This window comes from Patagioenas fasciata, chromosome 7 (assembly GCF_037038585.1).
Source record: "Patagioenas fasciata isolate bPatFas1 chromosome 7, bPatFas1.hap1, whole genome shotgun sequence".
Lineage (NCBI taxonomy): Eukaryota > Metazoa > Chordata > Aves > Columbiformes > Columbidae > Patagioenas > Patagioenas fasciata.
In genome coordinates, this window is record NC_092526.1 from 12,979,752 (window position 1) to 12,999,506 (window position 19,755).

A 19,755-nucleotide genomic window follows, 5' to 3' on the forward strand; every position below is an offset into this window, starting at 1 on the left:
TTGTAGAGGTTTTACACAACACTGTCAATCATATATTGACAAGTTGCACATGCCGTTTTGTAGAAAACTTTTTCAAGCAGCCTAAAATCGTGGAAAGGTTGAGGTTTTGAGGGAATGTCATTAACGTGCAGGTAACGTGTACAGTACAAATAGAAAATTTCATTACATTTACCACATGCAGTTGTTTTTCTGCACAATTCTGAAAACAGCAGGATAGTTAATGTTTCTGATCAAATACCATGTCATATTTTCAACCAAATACATTACTTGTTGTATGAAAGATTTTTGTCATCGCAGACATAATGAAATATAGTTTATCTCAGGCCCTCTTCATTTCTGTAGTAATTTCATAGCTGTGCATGTGGTATTAAAAGTGAGAAAGATGATCTTACAAATTTAATCAAGGCTAAAGAATGATATTACAGGATCTATTTTACAAAATATAGTGACAAAATATAGGTATATCATGTAGTGTGTAGGTGGAACAGCATTTTGGGCTTAGTTCTACAACTTTAATCCAATAGTGAGGAAGAGTTATGAAAAATATAGACAAATGGGCAAAATTTTCCTGTTTGTTTCTCATACTTGATTAGTATGCTGTACTGTATACTGTAATCTTCTAAACTTGCATAGATGTTGTCATTGATTGGGCTATCAGTGCAGAGGCTGGTGATCTTCATCCATGGGAAATCATTGGCAAAAATCCCATTGATTTCAGTGGTGTGGAGTGGAATCTTCAGGTTGAATGCAGAGGCCTCTCTAATATTAAACCTTTATTTTGAGCTATAAAATAATCTATTTGCATTATCTGTAATATCTAAATTTCTGCTTTAAAAAATTGTGATGTGTCCAAGTTAGAATTCAGAACTTGATTCATGGCTCTTTTAAGATAAATAGATTAACTTCTTATTGATTAAATGAAGCAGATTTGATACCGGAGCCATAAAGAGACAGTAGGTATGCAACCGCAGCTCATTTCTATAGTTCCCTGCCTAGCTTCAGTTCTGGATGAAGCTTTTTTTTTCTCCAACCATTGTGGTTAAACTGGCTGGATTTCAGGGTTAACTCATCAGTGTTCTATGTCACTGTACTGTATTTTGTTTATTGTAGTGAAAATACATTAATTGAAATCCTGTCTTGAGCCCTTGTTCTGAAAAACAAATGCAGTATATGAGAATCACGGTATGAGTTTTGTACACCACCACCATGGAGTCTGACTCGTACACTGACTATAAAATTTCAGTTACAGGTGTCTGTTAAAGTGGTTGTAACAAACTTTATTGTGGAGAGAGGGTGATTTCATTTCAGCTCATGATATTTAACTACCTGAAGATTAATGCATTTCTAGAAAATGTTATTAAAAGTCATTAAAGTAAGGTTAAGGGAGGAAGTATCAATATAATAGTAACCCAGTATGGTTGTTATCCTATTTTTTTTTTTTTGTCTTCATTGAAATGCTTTAATCTTGAATATGTTCATGATCTTGTTAATTATATTGTGTGTAATTCATCTGAAAGAAATTGATATATGTCAGTTTAAGCCAAAACTATATGGATTCTGTTGCAGTATTTCTAGAACCCAGTTAATCTTACGTTAGTGCTAGAATAGTATAATCCTGCTGTGCATGGTCTATTTTTGCTCGTAAATATTAACTTGTATATTAGTAAATTATACTTAAACTAGCTATATGTAAGCGACAGGGTTGTTATATTTAATGGTATTACAGTCAATGTCAACGCTGACATCCTGACTTCGCAAATTGTTTTGTTTCGGGGCTGCTGTGCAGGTTTGCATGTCTGTGCATCACACTTGTATCCTAAATTGGGAAATGCCAGTGAAGAGTCACTCTATACTCAGTCTCCTTGCAGAGATGTGATGATTTTTTTTTTAACTGTTATTCCTGTTTTTCCATGGGCCTTGATCTTGCGGTGACATCCACAGGGGCACAGCGGATGGCTCAGGAAAAAGCAATTGTGAGCTCAGAATCCTATTTGTGAGGTTCAGTCCATAATCCTGCACTGATCCAGCAAATGTTTCATGAGTTACGGTGTCAGCGCATTTGTTCTCTGGAATAGATGCATGTGTTCTCCATAGCTAAAGACCACATTGCATAATCTGTATAGCTTTTAGTCAAGCTCTCACAGCTGGAAAAAACTTTTTAATTTTTCTCACTTTGCTGACTTCTAGTTTGAAATGTTAGTATTTGTGTTTATGAATGCCTTGCCTTAAATGGATGACTTATAATTTTTCTCCTGCACACGTATATGCATAATTGACAAAGCCTATTTGTGTTAGAAAGGGATTCTGCTTTATTCTTTCGGTTTCTTGATAGTACTAGTAATGATGCTAAAGTAACAAGGCCTTCAGTGAGTCTGTGGTGACGAATTGCTCAAATAAGCAGTCAATTTCTGGGGTCAGATGCTTGGAGCTAGGTGAGCGTGTCAGTGCTAAGACACAAGGAAAACCTCTTGAGAAAAACTGAATTTCTGCAATTTGGAAGTGGCTGGACCAGCTTTCCATTTGCTTTCATTAAGAGCTCACCTTTATGTTGAATCCAAGAACTGAAAACCTCTCCAAAGGGATTTTATAATTCATATGCTGCTGACAACTGGGAATTGAAGTAGGAGCTGCCTTTGGCTTCAGCTCTTCTGCTATTAACAATTTGGATACATGCAGTGTATGATGTGCATATTCAGATTACCTGTGCATGTACACATATACATTGAAGAAACATGTATGCAAAACTTGTTAACAGCAAGAGACTTTATGTAGTAGCAACAGCTGTGGTATGTGTGTACGTGTGTTTACTTGGAAGAAAAACAAACAAAAGAAACAGAACAAAAAACCAAGCCCAGCCCAAAGACCTATGTGCAGTGGTTGGCTGACCTCCCTGTATGACTCTTGCTACTTCTGTGGTTACTCATTTTCTTTGTTAATGTTGGTTTTTTATGCATAGGCTAGAATGTTGTGGAAAAATACCTGCAAACACAATTCCTACCCATTCATCATGGCTTCACTTTGGGGTTTAGATCAGACACATCTAAATCCTGCTCTGTAGGTCTGTGCTCCACGTTCTCATGATGGCTGTCTTCCAGATCTCTGGGTCTTGAACGTGACTGATGTGCACCGGGTTTTTTTTTGTTTCTTTTTGCTGGACTGCACCGGGTTTGGGACTGTTACAAATGAGTTTTGTCATGCATCGTGTTTACGATCATGGGGGAAAAGCGGGGGTAAGCTACAGACAGAGGCATCGCTGTGAGGCTTGCACTGTATCTGTTCTGCATCCATACACAGCGTCATTTCCCTGTCACTACAAAACACCGTTACTGGTCGCGGTCACACGCATCCCCTCTGGATGTGGCATTTTTCTGTCTCGGGTTCAATGTGTGTTAATCCTGTGGGTGTTGCCATTCCTTCTACTTGCAGCTTCTCGACGTCATTCCAGGTCCACTAGTGCTCTCTCCACTGCTGATTCTGTTGGGCAGTCAGGTGAACAAGCGCTAACTGCATGAATCCGCTTCTTATACGTCGTCTTGTTTTACACCATCTTCACATTTGCTGTCACGTGCATCAGCCAGCACTTGGCATGTGCTTCTCACCACTGCCGGGCTTTCTGTTCAGTTTCGTTCAACGTGCCTTTTTGTTTCAAATATCATTTATTGGATGTTTTTAATTTTGTGCATTTCACAAACATTGTGAGCAGTGTTTAAACAAAGGGTGATCCAGGGCTTTCTCAGTTCTCCTGTAAATTGGATCAGTTGTCCAGCATGGGCTGAATCCTGACTGATGCAGAGTCCTTGTAGCTCCTGTTTGTTTCCTCTTTCGCAGTGTAGCAGTTCCCAGTGCGAGGACTTGATCCCAGTGGGTTTCATCCCATTTATTACTAAATGTTCTGGACTCCTGTCTCTGTTAATGAAAGTGCTTTTTGGAATCCTCTCCAAAATGCACAAGAGCAGCAAGAGTTAAGCACCTGATGAGCTTTCAAAATGAAATTTGGAGGATAATATGTGCTAATCCATCCTTCATATAATTCTGAAGGCCTTGTCTAAAGTACATGGAAGTTGTTGAAAAAATTATTTCCATAATTTCACTGTGTTTGCATCAGGAAATTAATGCTTACATACAATGAGAAAAATCTGCAGGTTCCAGTGGCTTCATCCCCATCCCCATGCAGGATTTGCACAGGTGCAGGTTGTAGAGAACCTTTTAACTACCTTTGGAATGGGGATATTTCACTGGGGATCTTGAAATGAAAGAGAGCTGCTAGCTTTGGGTCAATAGAAACTTAGTTGTGAGGACAAGGATGATGTCAAAGATAAGGGCTCAGTGTTTACTTGGAGGCTAAAATTGCATATGGAAGTAGCGATACTGAAAATGATGTAACTAACTCCCTTTAGGTAGGGAGTGAAAAATATTCTCTTTCTCTTACGTCTAGTTAAATGGCTGTCACTTACCTAAAACTCTCAAAACATTTCCCATATCAGGTTACTTGATGAAAAATGACAGAGAGTCAAATCAGTTTGCACCACTTCAAAGTAATAATTTGAATTTTTAATTAACAAAAAGAATTGAAAATAATTTTTAAAAGCCCTCAGCTGTAATACAGTTGTAAACTTTCTTTGCTTTCAACTTCCTGTGATAGTCACTGCATACTTGGCTCCAGTGGTTTGGCAAAGCATGATCAAATTGTATATGGTTACCTGTGTCCTAAAGAAGGCTAAAAATGGCAAAATCAGGCCAAAAATGTTGGCTAGGAGTTCTCACCAAGTTTGTAACAAGTATAATAAATATAGTTAGGGGGAGAAGGGGATATGGGCAGAACATACTCTGCTTATTTCTTGTCCAGTAATGTTGGACTTGCCTGTACTGGTTATTTCTGGATCCAGATGTGTTTCCAGCCTCACGTTAGAGAGATGCCGAGGTCTCTCCTAAGGTCCAACTTTTGCACTTGGGTATGAAAATAGTGTCTTGGGGAGAAGACCAGAGTGACTTTAGGTGTTATGAATTTAAAGATCACTGAAAGAAGTGTTTCAGAAAGTTCCTGATAGCCATGGAGACAGATAAACACCAGCATGCCACACTGTATTTGATTTGTTTAAAAAGGCTCCATTTTTTTTTGTTTCTTTATGCTGGGTATTTAAACTTATTTACAATTGAATTACTTTGTCATTCTGTTCTTCATTTAAAAAAACCCAAACAAACAACAAAACTATCTTCCCTTTTCTAATGTAATACTAAAATAATGTGAAAACAAATGACAATGGTATTTTTGATGCTATGTTATTTTGAAAGTTAAAGCCAAATTTTGTGGGAGTAATGTCACTGAGTTGGGTTTAAACATAAAAATGAGTCCAGAACTTTTACCAAAATTTACAGCCCTTGTACCATACCAGATATAGTTTACACTTAGGAAAATACTTGTCTTCTGTACATCTTTGTAGTGTATATCTCTGTAGTAGTGACTTTAGTGTCAATAAGACCTAATGCATTGTCATTGTCTCTGTGCTGCTATTAAGACTGTACAGATCTTTCCATTTTAGGGATGATGTACTGTTTCACCTAAATATTTGAAATCATTCTTCAACACAAGTGCATTAAAAAAGGGGATAGTAATAACACATACAACTTTTATTTCTTTGTGAAATGTCATGATTTGATTACTTTTTGGCAGTAGTTCTAAGAATTGTAGTTGTGTTTTTTTGGTTTTGTTTTTTTGGTTTTGTTTTTTTTCCTTTGTAATGTGTTTGTAGAAAATGTGCTTTTGTTGTAAATCGGAAATGTCTTGTGTGGGTACATAACTCTAAGAAACGGTAAATTTTGATATATAACACTCCTATTTGAAATAAATACTACTCTTCAGGTTTGGGTGGTTTTTTTTCTCAAAATACAAATGGATCCATGCAGTTTGATTTCTGCACCACCAAATTTGCTGGCAAAACTTCTGTTGGCACATGTGGGGGACAGAGGTGTAAGGTATGTCCCAGGAGGGATGTTCCCAGCCCTTCTCAAGTAAAGACAAGCCCAAGTGGAAACACAAACTTGGAGTGCCAATACTAATCTCTTGCTGGTTGTAGACCAGAGCCAGGATCCCGATCATACCGTATCTCATCTGCCTCTGTTGAGTGGGACGGTGCTGCCAGAGTCCGGCCCATGATACTTAAGTCACTGATTCTGTCATATCCCTGCTAACACACCTTTGTGAATTTGCTTTTGCCCAAGTAAACTAATTTCAGTAACATTTTCGGCAGACTGGGCAAATGTTAAAGTAAGCTAATTAGTATTAGGAGTGTAAACCTCATTTTGCACTCAGGCTTGTTACTTTGGTGCCACTGAGAGCTTTACTGTCAAATTCAAGGGGAAGATGATATTGTTGGATCAAAAATACTGGTTTTGATATAATAGAGCTTTTAAACAATATTTCAGTCTAGTGTACATTTAAATGGCTTCTCAAGAACAGTAATAAAACAAAAATTGGGGTCACTTCACAAGCAAATCTTGTTTTTATACTGTAGGGCGTAGGGGGATATTCTACATGTTAGTCAAGCCTTGAGACATAAAATAGGCTAATCTGGTGCTGCTAGTCTTACATCCTTGCCTGAGAAAAAGCTGCAGGATGGATGAGTGCTCAGGTATTAACATGTTCTGACACTGGGCACGATTCTGTCTCTCTGAAGTTAATGAGAGGCTTTTTCTTGATTTCTGAGGGTGCCAGATAGGGACTGGCATGTCTGCCTTTGACATTAAAGTAAAACTTTGAAACAAGTTCTGTTTAAAAAGAAACGCAAAATAGATACCCTGCTTCCCAGATTTAAAAAAGGAAAGAAAAATAATTTTTAAAAAATAATACCCTGAGGATCCAAAATTGTCTCTGGGGCCCAACAAACAATAGTTTATTTCTTACTCTAGTGATGAACTCTCTGGAGCTCTGGATAAAAGCGTGTTTAATGGAAAAGCACTGCGAGTTCCCAGAGCCCGTGGGGAGAGCTGCTCGGGCACCTGATTAGGATTCCAAGTGAATGTGAATTCATTTAACAATCCCTTTCAATGTTGTCTTTTGTGCAGACCGGTTTGGGCTCGGCCAGCCAGGCAGGATGCCTGCTTCTGTGAATGCCATGCGAGTCCTGAGCACAAGCACAGATCTGGAGGCTGCTGTGGCCGATGCACTGGTAAGAGGAAAAATACAAAATGCTTCCAACACCGGAAAGTGGCTTAAAGTTACCTGTACGTACGTTCTCCTCTTTCTTAAATAGCTTTGTTCTGATTGTGCCAGTGTCTCATGCTGTAGAGTTAGTTACCTTTTGCTGTTTTGTCTTTGGATATATTTGCTTCCTTATTCCATGTTAGTTCTCTGCAGTTGTTATCAAGCAGGCTGTGGCTCAGTGCTAGAGCTACAGAATGGGCTGGATCAGTTGTTTGCCTTCTGCTTGGCTCTCAGAGGACAAACGTGGCACTGTAGGGCTGCTCGGCACCCATGGGATCAGCGCTTTCCATCCACCCCATTACCTGCATGAAGACTTTGTCAAAAAAACGGTATTCTCTGTTAGTCTCAATTCCTGATCAGGTTTCAAAAATAATTGAGAGTTTCACAAGTTCCTGCTCTGTGTTACTTGCACCTGGCTGGGTACTGGGATCAGCTCATAACTTGGCTTGCCTGTAATCGGTACCATTTCATGCAGTTAAATTGAAGCATATTTGTCTAGTTTGATGTTAGTACTTTCAAAAATGCAGTGCATTTCCAGATTTTTTTTTGTCGTTTTAAAAAATTTCATTGTCCTGTATAATCTTACTGTACTATGATCTCTCTCAGCTAGAAGCTAGAGAGTGTTTTCTAGTCTTCAGAGGATAAGTGTGAAGATAAACCTTTGGACTTAGCCTAAGTATTTGCGGGTGAGAGAATGTGTAGTGACAGGAGCAATTACCTTACAGCGTTAGCTGAGTAGCAGCGTACCTTGGGTTTTCTCCAGCCCTATACCTGAACTGAGGAGAGGATTTCCTGATGTATCTTGAGACAGATATCTCAGATCTCTCTTTATGGGGAATGAACCATGGCCCCAGAGTTCCTAGTTCACCTTTCCTAAGGATGGCTAACATTTTCCTTTTTATATTTGATTATCACCCAGCTCATGTCACCTCCATTTCTGGATGATACTCCTGGAGAAATGTAACTTTTTACAGAATCTACCTTTCCTTAAAAAAAAAAAAAGTATTTGTGAATAATATAAAGATAGTATATGGTAGATGGCAGTGCTGCATTTAGTGGGCTGAATAGTTAGTGGACATTCCGTTACCAAATACAACAGCTTGTGAGCCAGTTTCTGTTCTCAGCACCTTGAATTCGCTACCAGTGCAGTTCAGGGCGTAATTGTAAGTGATGGTTTGCCTGTGTAAATCAAACTGGGCTGTGTTCCTGAGTGTGAGCAGTTGCTGAATACAGGTTTCTTGGGGGAGGAGAGGATCACTGTTTCAGTTCACTACTCATCACTGAGATCTCTTTGGGCGTAACTCAATCGTCAGCTAAACTTAGAGAGTTTCCTTTTAAATATTTCGCTCTTTTAAACTTAATTGCAGTATACTAGAATGTTAAAATCTTAAAGGGTCGAATACTTTAAAAAGGAAATTCATAAGTAGCTGCAAACTAAGGGGTGCTTCTCACTTGGTTGATCAATCTGAATTTGTATGACTTTAGGGGATGCAACGTGATCATGTTGTCTCCTTCTTTCCCACCACCCCAATTTGCTTTTTCTTGGTTGTCTTCTCACAACAGGCAATTTGCAAACCCTCCTCAGGTTTCTTTTGAGAGAGTTAACGTGATGGCTGCTTTTACTCAGCAGCCTTGTTTTCAGAGGAGTATTTTCCTTGTAGTAGGAAATGAAAAGAACTTCTCCAAAGATAACTTCAAATACTCGGTTTAAACAAAACACATATTGGGTCTTTTTGTGACCTCCACTCCCTGTGTACGATTCCTGTTGGATCCACTGCTTCTCGTTGAGAACTGGACTTGGCCTAAATCCACAGTCTATGCTGGGAATCAGTGCTTGAATCTGTCAGAAGAACTCAAAGGGTGATGGAGACTTTGGTGTTGAGTAAGGCCTTTAAACCAGGCGTGCCAGCCAGGGGGGTCTTGAAGGAAGCTAAGCTTCAAAAAAGTGTGGTATAAGAGCTGCGGGTTGAAAGAGAACTTGGTTAAGTGAAGTTGATTAAATGTGTTGTACTGTAGATAGTGATTTCCTGACATCAGAATTTCTTTCCAAGACTCTAAAATCAAATGCTACTACTAATGTGTTGCGAAATAAATAATTACTAAGAACTCTGGTATCTTCCAGGGCAGCATTTCTGAAAAGTAAGCAAAGAGGTGCTGTGTGTAGATCTAACACTAAAAAATTTATGAACAGATAATCTCACTTCTAAGCTTCCTAATGGAGATTGTAGGCTGTAAGAGTAGTGCAACATTTATGAGATAAAGTCAGGCGTTATTATACCCACTTTTATTTTGCTTAAACTGTATTTTCTTTTTATTTGCTACGACACATTTGCTATACGTTTTTGTTGCAAGAACAAACCCTACATAAGCTTCTGACATAATTCTCTATGCTTTTTCCCACCCTTCAATATTTTCCTGCCTACAGCTGTTAGGAGACTCCAGGAGCAAGGTACTAGTGCTTTCTTGACTTTTTATTTCTATTTTCCAACTTTCCCCACCCTGTTGCTAACACCCATGGTACTGCACTTGAGTTAATTGCTACGCTTCAGTCCTGCAGTCCTAGTGGAAGCAAAACTCTGCTGGCTTCACAAGTCCAAGAACTGCACAACTGCACACTGGAAGGAATTCTGTATCAAACACTTCAGAATATAGGCGATCTTTTCCCGAGACATTGTCTTAACAATCCTGTTGTGTTAAGGTTCATTTAAAAGTTTGCTTTGTAGTATAGCACACAATTTGTTTGCTAGCATAATTTTTTGTACTATCTGTTCTGTAAGGATCAAGGTTGTCAAAGATGAACCTAAGGGAATAAGGTCCTGTAATGTCATGCTATGGAAATGAGTGGGATTTGAAAAAACTCCCGTAGCAGCCTCTGGAAAAATCTTAGCCGAAACTAACAGAGAAATTGTCGTCTTCTATATCCCAGTGCATCTCTAGAGTCACTTAATTATCCATATCAAAGTGACTGTGCATGCCAGCACAGATTCCTTCAGCTCTTCCTTCCTTATCTTTATTTTTTTCTTGAATTAGAGGTTATATAATCATAGAATTTCTAACAATGGAACTGACCATTATTGACAATAAAATAACATATGGTTTCATTACCAGTTGCTAATTCCGCTGGGCATAACTACCTTGCTTTCGTGCTGGGGAAGGCAGGCCCTGCTCCCCTTAGTCGCTTGAATGGTCTCATTAAAATCAGTGGGATCTGCCTTGCTCCACTGTGAGGGATAAGCAGGCAGTGCTTGGTGACATATTTAAAACACTTTTGTCACTATAACAATAGCACTAGTCTTTCTTTTAGTGGTTATGGATGGAATGTTTTTCTTTTGGCATTGATATAACTTTATATAACTTACAAAGTCAGTGTTTCCCCTTTTCCAGAAAAAGCCCGTGAGAAGAAGATATGAACCCTATGGGATGTACTCTGATGACGATGCTAACAGCGATGCATCAAGCGCTTGCTCGGAGCGCTCCTATGGCTCCAGGAACGGGGGCATTCCTCACTACCTGCGGCAGACCGAAGATGTGGCCGAGGTCCTTAACCACTGTGCCAGCTCCAACTGGTCTGAAAGGAAAGAGGGGCTCATAGGTCTTCAGAACTTGCTGAAAAGCCAGCGGACACTGAGGTGACCTTGGTAGTTTCATAGTGCCAGTCATTCATTAGAGGTGGCTATAGTCACAAGTCAGTAATGTTTACCTGCCTTATGCGGACGGAATTAACTTAAACAGTTCTGAAGGCTTTGTCTCCACAATGTGGAACTTTAATTACTTTTGGAAAAATTTCTGTGGTGTCACCAGTAAAATTTGTATTAAGTTGTAGCAGTAATGTAGACAAGACTTAAATAAGCATGCTGTCTGCTCATCCCTTCTGTCTCAAGAAAATGTCCGATGGTTGGTGCTTGTTGCAGCACAGTGAGATTTCCCACAGTGATGGAAATGTAAATGCATTCAAAGGGTGATGCGGTTTCTACATTAGTCTGTTTGAATCTTCTGTATCTTTTTTTCTTTCCCCAGCAACTTAGTTGTTGAAGCAAACACTGCACTTATTCTAAAATGACTCAGGGTGTGTGTGTGTTTCAGAGATGAGATCAGATGATGCTCTCAATACTTTGAGTATACTTTAACTCTTTATGAAGGCTGTGTTAGCTATAATTATAGATATTATTTGTAAGTCTTTAAAATCTTGTATCAGAAACTTGACTCTCCTCTAAATGATGTCATTTATAATGTAGAGGGAAGCTTCTTAAGGCAATAAAGTAGGTGTACCAACTCTGAAACTTTGCTTATGCTAGGAGAGGCAGACCTTTTTTCCTTATTGAGAGCCATATAAACCCTTCAAACACCTTTGTCATGTCACACATTAAAGGATTGTAGAGTTACCCAATAGTCACGAAGAAACTTCATATGGCCACAGGTCACATTAACTAAAGTTAACTGGCTCTCAAACCATGGGCTTTTCACCCTTAGTTTATGGTGAAACTCTTTGGAAACAAGCTGTTTATCTTTTGGCTCCTTTGAAGGGTAACATTCACAAATAGCTGTGAAGTTTTCATTTTCCTGTTATGAATATTATGTACTTAAATTATGACAAAGTTTATAATGGTGGTTGTATGGTTTATGGCCTACCTACTTGGATTTGCACATTTTTTTAGTTTTGAAAGACTTTCGCACTGGCTGAACATATTTGATGGTTCATGGTAACAGGCTGAATGAAAATGTACTGTGAGCAGGCCTCGAAAAGTTATGCTTGTGCCATCATAAAAAATATTCTAGCATTTCACATGATGTGGTGCAGTCCTTAAGTGGGAAGTGCTACAGGTTTTTATAATGATGTGGGTAGCTAGAGTCTCTAGATCAGGGATGCTTTCTGGTGTGATCTGTTTACCTGTTTTTTAAAAGATACTTCTCACATGTATGCTGTCTTTTTTTTTTTTTTAATTTATTTTAATGAACTGTCTGGAAAGACTCTGGCACCTCATATACTCGCATGGGAAAGCTGAGTCAGACTTTGGTTTTTGTTTTTTGTGGGTGTTTTTTTTTGTCACGAGGTGCGTGAGGATTATAACCAAGGTTTTGAGTGCTCTTGGGATAGTTCGAGGGAGGAAGTGCAGCAAAGGTTGAGTGATGAGCTATTTAACCAGATCAGTAGCTCTCAGTGGTAATGCCAGTAGAATTCAGCTGCTGTTTTCAGCTGTGCTGGTTGCAGTGTTTGAACTGTGCTGCTGTCACCAGTCTCTCAAGCTGACATGCTTACTTACCTTTGATCCTGAATAGTTTATAAACCTGTCTCAGAAACTAAACCCCTGTGGAGTTATTTTTTAATTTGATACTGGTTTTAGTGTTCTAGATTATATTTCACTTTGGTTTGCTTTTGGTCTGCTTCCTCCTTGGTTCGGGGTTGATCTGGTGCCTGTTCTTATTATTAGATTTTATCATACTGTTTGTTCCCACAGCATCTTGCAGAACATCATCAAGGTCATTAGTCCAAGGGGCAAGTCTGTCTGTCTTCTAATTAAACATGATAACTTCTGTTGTGGTATAACAAGTTTAATAAAAGACAATGATGTGGCTGGGTTTTCTTTAGTAGTCTGAACTGAAAGATGGCTGAGCCTATATTAGCTGGGATTTGCATATCCAGAAAGATGTGTATGCAAAGTGGTGTGGCATTTACATATCCTGTTTGTGTTCTACAGTTTTATGTGGCCTTATATAAGAGCTCCCCATAAGGTCTTCTAAATAAAAGAAGGCCAGCAGCTCCCTTAAGGAGACATTCTTCCACTGCCTCTTTCAATCCAGTACTTGCATTGTTACCTCGGGTCCATGAGCTTTTAGAATACTTACACATGGTGTCTTCATGCAACCTTTGACCTGAAAGAAAATTCATTAGAGTAATAAATAGGAATTAATTCAGAGAGCTGCAATCTGCATGAAGTCAAGAGACCGTTGTAGAGTAGTCATTGTGAGACTGGGCAGTCTCATCCTGAATGAGACTGACAGCTTGCTGTGGTATCATTACAAAGACTTTTTCCTCTTCATCAGACTCTTTAAGACCATTGGTTTTGCGCCTTTTAAAATGTTTAATTAACCTTTCATGCGTAGATTTATTTGAAGAAATGTCCTGTGATACTTATAAACAGGCTAACATAAAATAATTGCAGACTACTATCATATTCCAGCCTGTTCTTTGAAGCTTGTTTTGAGAGGAAGACATGTTGGTGGATTGTAGAATTAACATCTTTCTGCAAAGAGGATACCTTTAGTCAAGATCTGAATGGCTGTTCTCTAAGCAATCCATGTGCATTTCACTAGTTGCTCTGGTTTCATAGTAATTGTGAAAAATATCTAACTGCATCCATCGTATGCAGGAAATGTTACTTAACTGTCGTGCTCTAGTTTTTGTTTGCACAGTAAACAAGCAAAACTTCTTCCGTCTTTGGCAATTTGTCTTGCAGGAAAACTAAGATTTGTGTTTTCAATATATGGCAAATAAGAGCTTTGGCACCAAACAGTTCTGTGTTTGACTCAAACTCAGGATCTTATGAAAGGGACTCATGCATTGTTCTTTTTTCCCCTGGCACAGCGCGTTACTAAGTGTCTAATAATCAGTTACTCATAGGAACCTGCACTTAAATTGTGCTTTGATTTAATTATCTTCGGATTTACTAGGTTGCCCACTTGTTAATCTGTCTTCCAGGTCTAAACATTTGTCTCTTCAATGGGCCTGCTGTCAGGCTTTGTAGTCAGTTCTGGTAACTGTTAATACTGTGCAATTCTACACTGATTTTGCTGGAAGCTACTGAGAATTTAGACCAAAATATTTATGATTAGTATATACCCAAACAGCGTAAAAGTTCTGGTTTTACTTAACGTTTAAATTCCCTGACACAAAGGAGACTTAAACCTTTTCTTAAGCTGCAAGAGACCAGTGTTCCAGTTAGTCAGCAGCATTGATGCAAGCAGAAAGTAAATACCTCCCAAACGTGCACATTTCAAGTTGTCTTCTGCAATCCATAATATCAAAGAAAATAGAAGCAGCAGGAAATGCAGGTGTCTGGCTTTGATTTTTAAAAACCAGTTTATTAGGCTTCGTAAGACTGGTGATTCCAGCAGTTATACTATTAATAGAATGCCAGTTAAGGCTTTGCTTTGATACATGGTTTTAAAAGTGTGGCTTAAGTAATATTTAAATAAAGGAGGTTGGATTTTTCAGCTGTTAATATTTACTAGCTTTTTTACTGCAACTAGAGTTCTAGCATTAATACCATGTTTTATTTATGTATTTTAGCCGAGTCGAGTTAAAAAGGCTATGTGAAATATTTACTCGCATGTTTGCTGACCCTCACAGCAAGGTAAGATCACAAAGACTTGGCTCACTCTCTTGTGTTACCGTATGTGCACACTTGACACTGTTCCAAGATTAATATTTTGTATTTCTGCCGCTGCCATCTGCCAGGGGAAACTGCCATTTATAAATCTCCTTGGTTTTTATCTGTTTTACAATGAAGGGATGTGTCTCAGTCTCTCTCATGTTGCTAGGAGCTGGTTACTCTGTGCTTCCCAAGGAGCAGCCTAATGCCTCTCAGGTGTCAGCTCCTGCAGCGAGAGGTTCAGTTTTATCTGTGCTTCTCTAGGGACTGTCTTGCTGTTAGAGTGAAGTTCAGGAAGGGTAATGAGCCATAGTTCAGCATAATGGTCATCGGGATTTGTATATTGTATATGGAATCTCACAGAAATATTGTTCTGGGTCTCATAAATAATGTCTTTAATGTAGCCGTTTTGCCTTCTTTATAACGCTGACTGTTGAAGTTAAAGGCTGTGGCATGAAGTTACAGACATCTCTTAAAAAGTAGGCTGAGGAATGGGGAGGTTGGGCCGCAGGCGCATTCAGACCCAGTGGTATTTGGCCGGCAGGTAAGCGGGAGAGAGGAAAAGGGGGTTTTGTGCCCTTGCCTGAGGAGGTTTGCTGGTGGAGGGCAACCAGGGATGGCTGGGGAAAAACATCTGCTGTTGGGTTAAGTACAGTTTGAGAAAGAAAGAATAAGTTGTGTAAGTATTTGTACTTCAGACCACTTGGTAAACCACTTTAAATAAATGCTTGTCAGGTGGAAACCCTCTGGGCAGGCACAGTTGCTTGTCACAGGTCTTGTTTGAAGTGTGTATTTTTGGCTGTAGTTATAGACTGGAGCAGCTGTCCCATAGGCCTGTGGCAGTTCCTACCTGTAAGGTCTTAATGCTTGGGTGCTCAAAGGTTCAGTATGTGTTGTGGAAAGAGTGAAGGTGTAGTTAGTTTGCGAAATATTTCCAGTTTCTGAGTAAGGTGAGGGTTTGCACATGGGACTTAAGTTTGTCCTCTGTGGCAGCAGTGATCTGTCATTTGCACTGCTTTTATAGAATTATTGCTACAAACTCACTAGTTCTGGAGGAAGCATATGTAAACTTTGTTACATACAAACATATATAAATATGTTACTTTCATGAGTGAGGAGACTGGATCTGATCCAAGGTATATAAAGTTTTGAGTAACTCCACTACAAAGAGATTGTGTCTTAAGAAAATGTAAACTTTCAATGAATGCATCTTTTATCTGTTGATAAACTGCATCTGAACAACCAGCCTGATCACTGTGTGCTAACGAGTGGTTTGTTTTGTTGCATGGCCTGCTTTGCCGTGGAATTCACAACAGAGAGTAAGTGTATTCTACCCTCTTCCTTCATTCGTTTCATGTGGTATTTTAATATGACACACTTTAGATGTGTCTTGTCTGGTTTATTGTGTGGTTTTTGGTTTGTTTTTGTTTTTTGTTTTTTTTTTTAGAGCAATGTATTATAGTCACTAAAATCATTCATTCATTAAACTGTCTGTAACAAAATCATCTTGAAACTGAGATTGTAAACCCCTCCCCTTTGATTATTTTTATTTAAAGCAGGGTGTTCTTTTTTGTGACACTTATTTTGTTTATAGGTCTTCAGCATGTTTCTGGAAACCCTGGTTGATTTCATCATCATTCATAAAGATGACTTGCAGGATTGGCTTTTTGTTCTCCTGACCCAACTGCTAAAAAAAATGGGAGCGGATTTGCTGGGCTCTGTGCAGGCGAAAGTTCAAAAAGCTCTGGATGTCACCAGGTAGAGTACTCAGGTGGCAAATGTTATGGAGTTTTTTTGTGGGATTACAAGAGGAATCTCATGGACATTTTAGAAACCCAAAGTGCCTTATATTTTCAGGGCTTATTCTTGATGAATACCAGAATAAAGGAGAGCAAAGTTATGTCACAACATTTCAAGCATTGAATTAAAAAGGCATGTCTCTCTTCTAAATAGATAGCTTCAAAGCATAACATTTTAAATGTGTAACAATTTGGGGTTTTTTTTGTGTGCATGTGCTTTATCAGTTTTCTTGATTATATATTTGCAGTATTCAGAGTAAGAATGGTTTTGACCACAAAACACAGAACATCTTTCATGTGTTCAAACAGCAAAACAAATAACGGACCTTGAATGCTACTGCCATGTGCACAGCAGTTTGTAGTCCACGTCCTTTTCTATGGACATCCAGCACAGGACACTGTAATAAAGAAGTTCGACCCATCCTGGAAATGGGATAGTTAAGAAAGTAGTAGTAGAACTCTAGGCAAAACAAGGATAGAGGAAGGAAAAAGAGGAGAGAAATTGAAACCAGATATAAACTCTGAGGAAAAGATGAACCCATCTGCTATTAGAGATAAGGGAACAAAGCACAGTCTGAAATGGAGAAGGAATGGAAAGGTATGCCGAAAGCTGGATAGATTTACAGAGAGCAGATAGGGTAACAGTGTATAAAGGTATTGACTTAGCAGGTTTTGATAGTACTAAATCAATAATCAGCTAATCCTTAGACTTGGAGTTTCTCTACTGGTGAAGATAAGAAGAAAAGCATTGCAGGTGCTGAAATCTGTTGTGTAACCTTTAATGTACTGAGTTGATTTAGTCCTGAAAATCTATGTTGCATTACATTTTTGCCTTTGTTTTCTTTGGACAGGGATTCTTTTCCATTTGATCAACAATTTAACATTTTGATGAGGTTTATTGTAGATCAAACCCAAACACCAAACCTGAAGGTCAGTATCAAAAACCTTTTCACTAGAGCATCAACATGGTTGTCTTAGCTTGCTGTGTCAGACATACTGTAAAGCATAGAGCTCATGGCAAAATAACTGGTTGTAAGTTACCTGCATGATATAGAAATCATATTGGCAACCTTGATCATCTCCTCTGTTCTCAATTTTAATAAATCTATATATCTTTAAAATAGGACCCTATGACTCAAGTCAGTAAGAGTTGGGCTTTAGGCGGACTGGAGCTTATTAAAGTTTAGACATGAAAAATTCCTTTTCACCATGGTCTTGATGGAGGCAAACCTGACTGTGGGGCACAGAACGGACCAGACCCAGTCTGAACAACTGGGAGATTGGGCCCTAGGCACAGCTTAAGTGCTTGTTGTGCAGATCAGGCATAGCACGTGTAGGGTTTGAAGTAAAAAGCATCAGAGATTTCTGTTACTGAATCCTACCAATGGGATGCTGTTGTACAGGCTTGTTTTTCAGGAGGTTACTGTTTCAAAGCTCTAGGAACACTGTAAACATTCATCTTCCAGAGACAGGAATTTACAGAATGTCAAATGACTCAAGTGTTCTTTCTTCAGTCTCTCAAATTTTGGATCTATGGAGACTCCAGCATCAGGCATTTGATTTGCGACCAAAAGCTGTGTTTTGGTATCTAGAACAGTAACAGCCAGTGGGAACAGTATGGCGAAGTACTGGTTTGCTTATGCTAATACTTGTATTTCATGTCAGTTCTGATACACTATTCCAGACTCTAAACAGAATTTATCCTGAGTAGATAGTTGCTCTTGATGTTCAAAACATGACATAGGTCTTGTTGATCTGTAGTGGTTACTGTTTATTATGGGATAGATCCATCTTTGCAGGCTCATAAGATTAACAAATCCCTTTTCACTTCTCAGGTGAAAGTTGCTATCCTGAAGTATATTGAGTCCTTGGCAAGACAGATGGATCCAACAGACTTTGTGAACTCCAGTGAGACAAGACTTGCTGTATCTAGAATTATAACTTGGACAACAGAACCAAAGAGCTCAGATGTGAGGAAGGTAAGCCAGGATGAAGAATAATTTGCAGTCATTATTGCTCTTCAAAAAAAGATTAGATTCTACTTAAGAAAAATGGATTTTACATATCTTACTGTCCAAAACAAATGGTCAATTCAGTAAAAACACATCTCTGAAGCATATCTTCATATATTTTTTTTTTTCTAGTGGGTACTTAGCCATGTGACTTGAAGTACTATTACTGTGCAAAAAGGAGATCAGTTTGAAAATGTAGTTTTTCTTGAGCAGTCTGGAAATATCTGTAGGTTTTTGTTTGTTTAGATACTGTGCTTTGTAGACTCAAGTAAAATCTAGCACAACTTCTGTGTTATAATATTGTTAAAAGAAAGTAAACAAATCAATAGCCTGCCAGGGGCTCTCAACTCTTTTTCTTTTAAGAGCTGTGTGTTTATCTCAACCTGGAAAAAACTGACACATTTAGGTCAGGCCTGGGTAAAACAGTACCTTGTTCTTTATCTTGCTGTAGATGCAAGTGTCAAGTGAGCTAAAATGGGGCAGATAGTGATACTCATCTCTCCCAAGAGAAAAGTGCGACTTAGTTTTATGTACCTGGCATCTATAATGTGGTTCAAAATTACCTGATTTTTCCAGCCCAGATGTAGAAATAGATTCCAGTAGGAGTTAAAGACTTTTAGATTTACTTTGATTTTTTGTAATTAAAAAAGCTTTAAGCATTTCAGAATGTATAAATTGTACGGGATATTTACACTCCACCTGCACTTAAAATGTTGAATTAATGCTAGAATAACATATGATTTTATAACTTTGGAAATATATTTTTATTAGCGATTATTTGATTCTCATGAGAAGATCACTTGGTATCAAAGGTGCTGCAGCTGACACAAGGCTTCAAAGAGGCTTTTTGGGTGCATGCTGTTTGCTTTCTGGCATACAACTGATTGGATCTAGAGAAAAATGTGTCATCCTCTTTTCTGAAGATTTTGTGCAGGGATTATTCCCACCAGTGTGACTGCAACTTGCTTCTGCAAAATAGTCTGCCTCAGGGAAAAAAGGTGACTTTAAATCCTGGACCTAGATCTGGAATATGCATTTCTGTTTGATGCTTCTATCTACAAGGTCAGAAAGAATTAAACAGGCAAAGAAGCTGCTTCTCTGTTACAGTTCAAGTAAACCTCAAGCAGTTTACTCTGCTGGTGGTCTACAAGAGGGAGCTGTAATTAATTCAAGTAGAAATATAAATTAAAAAGAAAAATCTCTGCATATTGCACAGTAGAAGAAATATTCCACCATTAGGGGTCATCATTGCTGCATGCAAAGTTGAGTGAAGATTGTGTGCAGAGCTGAAAAAATGGGCTGTTTGCTGAAGGCTGTGGGGAGCGGGTGTTCACAGCGCGGTATCCATCCTTTTATCTGTTTCATAGGCGTGC

The 19,755-nt window shown here is 38.7% G+C and overlaps 1 protein-coding gene across 41 annotated transcripts in view; it reads left to right on the forward strand.

Moving 5' to 3' along the window:
- The window catches only part of CLASP1 (cytoplasmic linker associated protein 1), a 170,528-nt gene that overhangs the window by 109,069 nt on the left and 41,704 nt on the right, over nt 1-19,755 (forward strand). For 18 of the 41 annotated variants that reach the window (XM_065840583.2, XM_071810828.1, XM_071810840.1 and 15 more), the window contains 8 exons: nt 3,427-3,489; nt 7,063-7,166; nt 9,627-9,650; nt 10,586-10,830; nt 14,490-14,553; nt 16,166-16,329; nt 17,222-17,300; nt 18,206-18,349. In XM_065840583.2, coding sequence (XP_065696655.1) covers nt 3,427-3,489; nt 7,063-7,166; nt 9,627-9,650; nt 10,586-10,830; nt 14,490-14,553; nt 16,166-16,329; nt 17,222-17,300; nt 18,206-18,349 — 887 coding nt within the window. The remainder of the gene's footprint in view (nt 1-3,426; nt 3,490-7,062; nt 7,167-9,626; nt 9,651-10,585; nt 10,831-14,489; nt 14,554-16,165; nt 16,330-17,221; nt 17,301-18,205; nt 18,350-19,755) is intronic. The other 23 variants (XM_071810835.1, XM_071810841.1, XM_071810860.1 and 20 more) reach the window with 3 other exon arrangements.